Consider the following 11423-nt stretch of genomic DNA (forward strand, 5'->3'; position numbering starts at 1 on the left):
CTATCTTCCATTTGGGCTAGGGATGGGCCATGGTTGGTGGGCCCATCCATGGGGGTATCAATACTATTTCATAAACTCTTACAAGGTAATATAGAGTTTCAAGACACTCCGACGAATGAATCTTTCACACATTATTTAATATTAAACTTCTTGGCGTTGCGCTTGATGCATCTCTTGGATTGAAATTCATAATCCAAAAAAAATGTTTTGGGATTAATTTCTATTTGAATGGTCAACCCTAGCCTGCAAGCTACATATATAAGATATACAAAAACTTGTGCGAGACGGTCTCACGGGTCGTATTTTGGGAGACGGATCTCTTATTTGGGTCATCCATGAAAAAGTATTATTTTTTATGCTTAGAGTGTTATTTTTTATTGTGAATATCGGTAGGTTTGACCCGTCTAACATATAAATATTCGTGAGACCGTCTTACAAGAGATCTACTGAGATAAGATATGGTCAACATTGATCTTTTATACGTGCTTTGTTAGGCAATTTATGAATCAAGATTTGAATTTCTTTTGTGTGGTTGGTAATTCATAGATTCTGGTGTGATCATCCAAAGCAATCTGTGATAAATAGGAGAAAATCAAAGATATAACTGATTTCTCATACATATTACATTGCTTTACTTATTTCCCAATCATATGTTTTCGAACCACGGAAATAAATGCCATCACTTTCTGCTTGCCAATAACATATGGCGTCGCGCCCACAATCTTTGCCGAGCTCTGAATAGAAAGCCTCGAATGCTATGTTCTTGGATCCCCACCAGAGATGACAAAAGAAAAGAGTGTTTAACAAAAACGAGTCGCAAAAGGTCCAATGAAAATTTTCATTCACTGCAAGAGTATGATATCCTAATTCATCGTCCTTAGACGCACAGTGCAACGTTAATGAAGATCCCGAAGGAAGCTTATTTGCCACATAGACATAATACCTTTTTGTAAAGCAATGGCGCTTGTACTCTAATGCAAATGATGCGTTGACATGAAGGTTAAAGACAAGCACAAACAGTAAGATCAGGGCTTTCATTATAATGCTACTTGTATATATTGGTATTCAAGATCATGCACGCATGTTTGGTTCAAGGTCGATTTAGTATTGATTTATAGTGTTGAAAAATATATCTCCAAGAAAAGGAAAATACATATCTCGAAATTCTTAATTTTTGTAATTTGATAAAAAAAAAACTTTGGAAATTCCAAGTACAATTGCAAATATGTGTGCATGTTGTGAAAAAGTATCATTACATTGCTCGAATATTACAACGAAAAGATTCAAAGTGACTCCCTTTCTTGTAATATTATAATGATGCATGATCGAAATTAAATGTAACTGAGAAAAGATTTGAAGCGAAGTTAATTTTCAACATATGTAATGTTATTTTAAGTTGTGAAAGGATTTATGACATCGGATAATCAACTTTATAATTACATTTTTATCAAGGATTGGAAACTGAAGATTCAGATGGAATTTTATTATTTATAATTTTTGGATGCATATTGTAAGAATATTTCTATTACTCTAAGTATTATTGATTGACAAAAAAACAGCTGATACAAGATCCAATTGCTTACAGTTTTGTAATTATAGGTTTTTCTAATCAAATTCTAAATGCTCAACATATTTCTAAAATACTCTAGCTGCAGATCATCTATTTTCTGATCAGACCACATCAAATAAAGTGCACAAGCATAACCGATCTAGTCCAACTGCACCTGTCATATATGAGAAATTCAAGATGGATACTTTGGATTGAGTGGGATGACATTTTCTCATTCCGAATCTATAAAATAAAATTTTTGATCAAATCACACATCACAATAAACCAGGCCTTCTAATTTTTTAAGAGGTTTATCTAAAATATTCACAATATAACTAGGAAGACGTTTTAAATACCACACACGAGTTGCTGGGCATGGGAGTTTGATGTAGCCCATTTGGTATCTTCGTATCTGAAAATCAAAAAATTCTACTCTGAATTGTTCACTCAAGACGCTTAAGCCCGATAGAATGTTATAACAAGGTCATTCTGTCGAGTAACAAGTACAGATGATCACTGGAAAGAATTTCCGACCGTTGGAAATTTTCAACTTTATATATGCACATTCTAGATTGAAGAACAAATAATTGAACCACAATTTCAATTTTACATCTTTCGAGTCTACAAAGATCACTTAGCACAGTTAAACTATCATACTTCAATAGCTCACTTAGCACACATATATCATAATTTATCAGATCTTCAATGATCACTTTGTGATACCCCATCAACTCAAGCCGCTCAAGCTAACTGTTAGTTTTTTTTGTTTTTTTCTGGTAAACGAGGGTTCTTAAATAACCATATATTGTAAAGTGAGTACTAAGAGTTTCAGATTAGGTAGTGATAATTCTTAGTTGAAGTGAATTATTACAAAAGTTGTCAAACCAAAGTCTTTCACTAGTAGAATTTTTGGTTTTTAAGAGTGTTTTCTCTGAATATCCACAAAATATATGTCTTATTTCATTTAAATGCTTGTTTATTTATTATCCACCTATTCCTAGTTAATTTTGTTAATTGTTTTTTTCATCGAATATATAACTTATCACTAATGAAACGGAACCTTGCGCACTTTTTTATTTTCAGTGCTCCAGTGAAGTTAGCAGTTCAGGAATCTTAGTTTTAATAGCTTATAAACTATTAGAACAACTTATTTTTTAGAAAATATTTTAAAAATTTATTCACCCCCACTCAAAACTCCAATTTATTCCCATCAAGTAATATCAGAGCGAGTTTTTCTTGAACTCTGATAACTTTATATATTTGAAATGTCATCTTTTAAAAAGATTCTGATGTTTTCAAAAGAAGAATATGATGATTGGAAGATTTGTATGCAAGAACATTTTGTTGCACATGATGATATCATATAGTGTGTCATCACTAACGGTTCAATGAGGATTTTTAAAGACAATACAACTATAGTCGTTTCTGAGGGTGCACTACAAATGATTGAGAAATAAAAGTTAGAATGGACCGTTGAGGATAAGAAGAATGCCAACCTCAAAAATGTGACCGAAGATATCATTTGCAAATATCTTGATAAGAGTATGTTTAGCAAGATTAAAAATTGTTTTAGAAGAAACTAACAAAACTTTGTGAAGGTAATGGCCAGACTAAGGAGACCAATTTGATTATGGCTATCTAGAAATTTGACAGCATAAAGATGAAAGCTAGATACACAATGAGCGAGTTTGATGAGAGATTTAGTAGTATTGTAATTGAGTAAGTTGCTCTTGGGAAAGAGCACAACAACATAGAGGTTGCACTGAATGCAATGAGAGCTCTTCCAAGAGAGTGATATGTAAATTCCATAGCCATGTAGAAGTCAAAAGATCTCAACAGACTCGAGTTGCACAACCTATTTGCATATTTGAAAGCATACGAGCTTGAGCTGAGTATCAGGATGGAAGAGTAGTCATCCATTCCACAACTCACCAAAGCTCTATTTGCAACCGGAGATATTTGAAAATATCAACAAGAAATAGTAATAATGAGAAGGTTAGTGTCTCATGGCAGATGTTGAACTGGAGACCCCTAATATTGAGATGGAGCATGTCGATGATCCGGTATTTGATTTTTGATTCTGATGAATTTACACGAGTGGATCTTGTCACAACACTGCATAACGTGGTAGATGACTACAAGAGAATTTTGCAATCATTCGGGAAATTAAAAGCAGAGAATAGAAGCCTAACAGATAAGTCGAGCAGAAAAAAAAATGACAGTCGGGTGAAATTCAATATGGTAGAGGCTGAGAATGATGATATTCCAATAGTGTTCCAAGAAAAAATTAATTAGAATAAAAAATTAACTCTTCTAGTCAAATCTTGGAATGATTCGTCTTTATTGACAAGATGCACGAGTTGCAAAAAATGTGAGAACCCGAAATTTTCGAATACATTCAAATGGATTGGACAAATTCATTATGCATTAAATGTCCCTTGAATATACCAAAGTGACTCTTGGTGTGCTTGGATAAATGTATGAATACAATTAATGCTTGCTTGGAATGCAAGGGATTGGCCATGAGGAAGTTCAAAGGGAAAAATCTCACCTATAAATATGTTGCGTGTTTTCTTGATTGCTCGCAAGCGCACGATGTCCAATTTTAGTAAAATGTATTTTTGAGTACAAGTGTCGATCCCACGAGGAGTATGTATATAAATGTATATTAGTGCTTGTGATTAAAATAGTCTCGACTTTATTTAGAAAATTCAATTAAAAGATTTGGTCGCAAGAATAATTAGATTGAAAATGGATTTAAACGTAACACCAATTTTAACAATTAACAATAGAATAAAAGATCTAGAGGTCCAATTTCACGCAACTGTCCACTATGTGTAATTTCTTGTAGTTATGTCATAAAAATCCTTCTTATTCATTAGCCAAGAATCCTATAATTATCTACTCCTTCTCCCGAGTGTTAAGTAGATATTAGTTATCTAAAAATAGATTGCAACGTTCCCATCAACCATCTACAATTAAATAACACATCAAGCATTAGATTCTCTATGAGCTTCGATAGCATTATAGGAACTCCCGAACTCTATAAATACCATTGATGTATTTTTCCTTTTTTTTGTTTATAATTTCCTCTTCCGAGTGATAAATTGTAAACATATAAATCATTCAAATTATGGCCAATAAATTGAAAGCATTAAGATTAGAATAATACAAATGAACAATAATAAAAACTTAAATAGCTTAGTTCATAAAATCCAACACATGGTTTCTAGTTTTGTTTCATCTTTCCTCTAGAAATAAAAATTAGTTGATGATAACACAAGAAAAACAACAAAATATAGTTCTAAAACAAGACATATCAAATGAAAAATAAAAGAAAGAAGAACTTAGAACAAGAGTTTGAAGTGCTGAGTCCGTCCCCGGAGTTGTGCAGCAGATTTTTCCAAAAGAACTTGATGAACTTGGATCTTCAATTCTCTAGCAGCAGCCTCTACTCCATCCTTGGCTCCCCAATGCCCTGGATGGTAAGTAAATGATGTCCTTTTATAGTCCAGACAAGCCTCAAATCGTAGCACACCAATATCTTGGACTTTTATGCGCAGCACACAAAAATACAGATTTTCCAGATTCTGTTTTTCAAGGAGTGTGGGTGCGGTCAAGAGGACACCGCGGGTGCGGTGTTGGTTCTGGTGTGCGAGCGCAGGTGCGGTCTGGATTTTAGCGTGGGTGTACTGCTTTACTGCTGGTGCGGTGTATGTATAAGAGCGGGTGCGCTGCAGCTTCTGCAATTTTAATCTTTTGCACTTTCCAATTCAACACTTTACTATTCCAAACTCTCATTCTAAGCTTCCAAATTACAACAACAAAAACAACAATAAATCACATAAAACCTGCTAAAGAATCACAAAATTCCAAGTTAAATATAAGTAATAAAAGTACAATAAATTGCACTTATCAAACTCCCCCAAACTTTAGATTTTGCTAGTCCCGAGCAAAACAAAAAACACGAACAAACAAGTCATGAAATATTTTAAAGAACTTGGCCTCAAGATAATTTAACCAACTATTCATGCATTCACAATTCAAATCAATTCAACCAATTTTTCATCCGGATATAATCATGCAATCAGTTAATTTTCTTAACTTCTAATTTCTTCAACTCATGTTTCAAAACATTCTCAATTGATTTCAATTTTTACAAACACAATCAAGAGGTATTTTTCGGTAAAAATTTGGTTCAAGGCAATATTCATTCAAGAAAGGTGTACCCAATAAATATTTGATGCAATGAAGTGTGTGTAAAGTTGATCAAGATTCGTACTCAATGGAAGTGTTTATCGATTGTCCATAGGCTTGATCCTCCCAATCCCTCTCCACTAGTATATTGGACAACTATGACTAGGTCAATATGATTCGCAATGGTTGTAATGTTAGGCCTTGACTTATGGCTACAAATGAAGATTAGGAATTCAAATAAGGAAGTAAGTTGAATTTTTATCTCTTTTGCATACTCCACTTTTTTTTTTATCTCCAATTTTTTATTCATTTCTTCTCTTTTTGTCCCATTTTTCTCCAACTTCTTCAATGAAACATCATTTATTTTTCTTTTCTTTTGTAGGAGAATTTCAATTTCTTTGATATTTTGAATTCTTTCTCCCTTGAGAAGGTAGGAAATAAATGTATAAGATATTAAAAGGGTTGGTAAATGTGGGGTATTTGAAAGGATATCGAATGGGGTTCTTTTACACATATTTATGTGTGCCATTCGAATTAATATAAGCTACAAAGAGGTGACAAATGATAAATTATTTTTATTTCGTAGCTTGAAAGGCTCAATCGATCCAAAAAATCACCTAAATCATAGTTTGTCTGTATTTCCCCTCGAGTGTTGTTTGGATAGTTCTAGACAAAATCTCAATTCACCAACACAAAGTAGAATCTAATCATCGTGAACAAATGGTGTCTCAATGCATCAACCAAATACATATATATTCAAAAGAAAAGTGCTTGGCTTCCAAGAAATTTCAAGAACACAATTATTTTCTCATATAGGCTCAAGAGGGCTTCAATTGGATATTTATGAGCAATATAAATAGGCCCAAATAAAATCAAAGATTGCCTCAATCATATATGTGTTTGCAAAAATTTATTTCAATATTAATTGAAAATCACAGAGTTGTATAGAAATTATAAGTCTCAAACTTACCAAATCTCATGATTGTTCCCTAAATTTTTCCAATTGATTGATGATCATGAATGAAATACATGACATTTCTTCCAATACATAAATTTTGTTCATCATTGGCCATTTCAAAGATATTCATAACTATGACACTACAAACACACAAGCAAATAACTCAAATGTAAATAAAACACTCAAATAAAACTAAATGACACTACAAAAACACAAGCAAATATAAATAACATCTCCCCCAAACTTAAATATGTGCATCGCCCTCGATGTAAATGATCGTGAAAGTTAGGGAATACACATACCTCGGGCAATGACCGTCAGTGTTCATCGCCATCCTCATCGTCTGCTCCTTCTTGTGGTGGGTGATACTCAGGCGGATCATATGTGGGCGGCCATTGCGGAGGTTGTGGAAATGGATTACCAGATTTGGAAGCTGATGGAAATTGCTGAGCCAAGACAGATGTGAAATCCATCACATAATCCATGAATGTATCGGTCCTAAACCGAAACGCGTCCATGTCTTGGCGTTGTTGGTGCATCTCCTCTTCCAAATAAGTTAATCTATCTCGCACATTTCTTGGTTGCGGTTATGTTCGTTGTTGTTGGGCCTGAGCATGGCACGTCTTTCAGCAGCTCTTCGGTTGAATTCTCTCTGAGCTTCACGTGTATCTTGTTGATCAGATGTCAGTGACCTATATGGTTGAATTACCACAATGGCATTTTTTGGTTTCAACAATTCTTCGTTTGCTGTCCAAGTCACTCCCGCATAATGGCATAAGTCTGTGATAAGAGAAGGGTGGAGGAGTCCACTAGGAGAGTTACCTTTTGCATAATCTAGCATTGAGTTCTGAAGCAATTGACCTAAATCAATCGTCTTTTCTGTTAAGATGCAAAACGTCAGGATTGCCCTCTCCTTGATGACAATAGTAGTATGTCCAGTAGGCTTAATTCTAGCCGAAATGAAGGAATACCAATCCTTCACAACATTTTTCAGATCAGATTTGGCTAGGCTTAAATGTACATTGTTTCTCATTCACCACTCCGCTCTCTCAATGCAAATAGTCTTAAGAATTTTATTATAATCAACTTCTTCGGTTCGATATTCTTCATATTCATCATGCATGATTGGAGGGATACCATACATTGTGTTGATGGTATGAGCATCAAAAGCTAACATCTTGCCTTGCACCAAAACTTTCAAGTGATCATGCTTAACCTTAAGGTTAGCATAAAATTCTCTAACCAATGAAATAACCGCATCCGGTGGTGGCTTGCCAAACTCCTCCCAATGCCTAGCAGTAAGCGAGAATCCGATTTCAGCTCGTGGGAAGCTCAAGTCAAATCCCCTCTCTTTCACAATGCTCTTGTTTAGAATTTTAGCATAACTCTCCTCCGCCTTCTCATCCCAAAACTTGTGTGCATCATAATTTGAAGACGAGGATGCACCCTTTGATTGTGTCTTTCTTGGAGGCATTTTGTCGAACACTATCTGTAAGGCCCGAGATTATATCACATTAATCCGAGATTATTTAATTTACGAATTTTGGAATGATGATTTAAATTCCACGATTTTTTTGTAATTAATTAGGATTGAAATGGAATTAAAAAGAGTTTTGAGGACCAAATTGCAAATAGGGAAGAGTTCAGGGGCTAAAGTGTAATTATGACTTGAGTGACATTTGTCACACATGCAATTGAAGTATATATATATTGCAATCTCCTTCACAATTCACAAGGAAGGAACCGAGAGTTCTCCAGAGTAAATTCTCTCAAGCTTCAATTTTGCTTAGAATTTGATTTTGTACGATCCGTCTATCAGAATTTAAATCCGGACACGGTACCGTACTCCTCTCGACACGAGCTACAACTGGACGTAAGTTTCATTGAGTTTTATTATCATTTGAAATTATGATGTTGATGGAATTGAATATATTTCATATATAGTGTTCTTGATATACTAGACACCGTAGAATCGAAGTCAGAATGAAGAAGGGATTGATTCTGGAATTATTATGATTTTCTGATTATATTGATTGGGAATTGAATAGATTTGAGTTATGGATTGATTACAAATTGTAATGGATATGGGTTATGATTTGTAATTAATATCTGGTGATATGGTATTGACGGGAATACTGAGATTGTGCCGTTATGCCGCTGATTTGATTTAATTCAGATTAATCAGATTCAGAGTTGAATTGAGAATGAAATATTGATATTATGATTCTTGATATATCGTTTCAGATTTACAGAGACAGTCTTGAGTTCAGAACTTCGATTTCTTTAGACCGGGACTACAAACGAAAGGTATAAGTCCATGTGGTATTGGGAGATCGACTTGAGTCGGTTTAGACTTGAGTTTCCCTAAATCACATACTTTACTTTATTGCACTGATATTGCATTGATTTGATTGATGTACTTGTTCTCTTGAATTGTAGATAACATGTATTAGACGAGTAATCTTGTGACAGAAGTTCCTGATAGTGGTGGGATCGCCACGGGCACATTGCACGATGTCACAAGATAGTGTAGAGATCTTGGGACAGAAGTGCCTGACGGTGGCGGGATCGTCACGGGAACATTGCACGATGTCTCAAGATAGGATATTAGCCATAGAGCTATAGTCCATGACGGTTAGGTCAGGACACCAGATGCTTGGTTATATCGAGTAAATAGAATTGGAATTTCTTCTATTACGGAATTCGATATAGGAACACCATATTTGGTTATATCGAGTAATAGGATCAGAGTTCTTTCTATTACGGAATTCGATATAGGAACACCACATTTGGAAACCGGGATCCCTAGGCTAGGATTGAGTCTAGTCTAAAACGTAGAGTCACGAGTTTGAGTGACAGTTATATCGATTGATATTGATGGATGTTGAATTATGTTCCTGATGTTGGTACATGCTTAGAATGGAATTTATTCTTGATATTGAATTATGTTCCGGAGTAGGGTACATGTTTAGAATATGACTTATTCTTGTTATTGATTCATATCATGATTTTGATATAGGATATGATTTGCTGTCTTATGCTTTTATATTGTTTATATGATGGCATGTATACATGATTTATACTGGGATATTTATATCTCACCGGAGTTATCCGGCTGTTGTCTTGTTTGTATGTGTGCATGGCAACAGGTGGGATAAAAGCGGGGTCAGGACGAGAACGAGGCTGGACTAGATAGCATGGAGATCCGGGCTTCAGAAGCAACTTAGGATTCAGTACTGATATGTAGTTGAACCTAGTTGAATTATTGTAGATCCTACAATAATTGTATGTTAGGTTTAATATGTAATTTGAATTTTAATTACATTATGTTTTCGCTGTGTATTTTTTTTTTAAAAAAATTAGACCCTGTTTATTATAATTGATTAATTAGTCCCAATGACGATTAAGAACTGTATTAGCTTCCGGGTCCCCACACTATCAAAGCACCAACTTCTCCTTCAATCCAATTCACTAAACTTGATGATTTTTTACTCCCCCAAACTTATTAATCACAAGAACTACAACTCAACAATATACACACCAATCCAATCAACTCCAATCAACAATGTCAAGAATATACTCCACTAAATTTGATATTTCTTCCATAACCAATGGCACCAATAATTTTTGAATTTCAAAGCCAATATAGTATGGATTTGCTCACCTTGAGTGTTGAATTGGCTCTTGGAAGAACAAAATCGAAGCCCCTTTTCAATTCTTGGTGAAATTTTCGAGACCCCTTTCAAACCCTAGGTTTGGTGTTGATTTTTTTTGTGGAATGAAGATGGATATTGGATGAAATGATTGAAGGTATGAATGTGTGGAGTGGGAAATGTGTATATGGGAAAAAAAATCGAGTGTGGATTGTGTTCTAGAATGAGTATTTCAAAGTGAAGGAGATGTGGAGTAGAATTGTTCTTCGTTATGTCCAATGTGTGCCTATTTCAGAATTTAAAAACATCGACAGCGGGTGCGGCGATAAACATACCGCAAGTGTGGTCAGGATTCTTGAAAATTTTTATTTTCAAAATTCATTGACCGCGGGTGCGGTGCTTAGCTTATCGCGGGTGCTGTGTAGCTACTGGAATTTTTTTTATTTTAGACCTTCAGTGACCGCGGGTGCAGTATAAAACGTAGCGCGGGTGCGGTAAGACTACTTGAATTTTTGAATTTTCGACTTTCATCGACCGCAGGTGCAGTGTAAAACGTAGCGTTGGTGCGCTAATGGTTCTGAAATTTTTCTGTTTTTGCTTCAACATCCACCGCGGGTGCGCTCTATAAACTACCGCGGGTGCGGTATGGCTACTGGAAAATTTATTTGTTTTTCTGTCTTCAACCACCGCAGGTGCGGTATACTTCCAGCGTGGGTGCACTCTTAGAAATTGTTTTCTCCTCCAATTTTAATCCTGAAAAAACACACTTGGGATTCATAAGATTTGAGAAGATATAAAAACCAATTATACCAAAAATACACAACCTAAAATAAGAATACAAAAGTAAAAGCAAAACCAAAGACGAAATGCAATAAAGAAACCAAACAATTTGGGTTGCCTCCCAATAAGCGCTTGGTTTAACGTCGTCAGCCCGACTATTTCAATTTTGTTCATGGTGGTTCGCTCAACCCAATGATGTCGATATTCCTTACTTCGGTCCCATAGTAAGGCTTAATCAGCTGTCCATTCACCTTGAAAGTTCTTCCATCATTACACTTTAGCTCGA

General features: G+C 35.0%; 1 protein-coding gene across 1 annotated transcript; it reads right to left on the minus strand.

Annotated features, from left to right (window-relative positions):
• Positions 1 to 621: 621 nt before the first annotated feature.
• LOC140830070 (S-protein homolog 24-like) lies at positions 622 to 1038 on the minus strand. Its single transcript, XM_073193351.1, has one exon. It carries the CDS (start codon positions 1036 to 1038, stop codon positions 622 to 624), a length of 417 nt encoding a protein of 138 aa, XP_073049452.1.
• Between the last annotated feature and the right edge of the window lie 10385 nt (positions 1039 to 11423).

The sequence above is a fragment of the Primulina eburnea genome, chromosome 4 (genome assembly GCF_022965805.1).
Source record: "Primulina eburnea isolate SZY01 chromosome 4, ASM2296580v1, whole genome shotgun sequence".
NCBI lineage: Eukaryota > Viridiplantae > Streptophyta > Magnoliopsida > Lamiales > Gesneriaceae > Primulina > Primulina eburnea.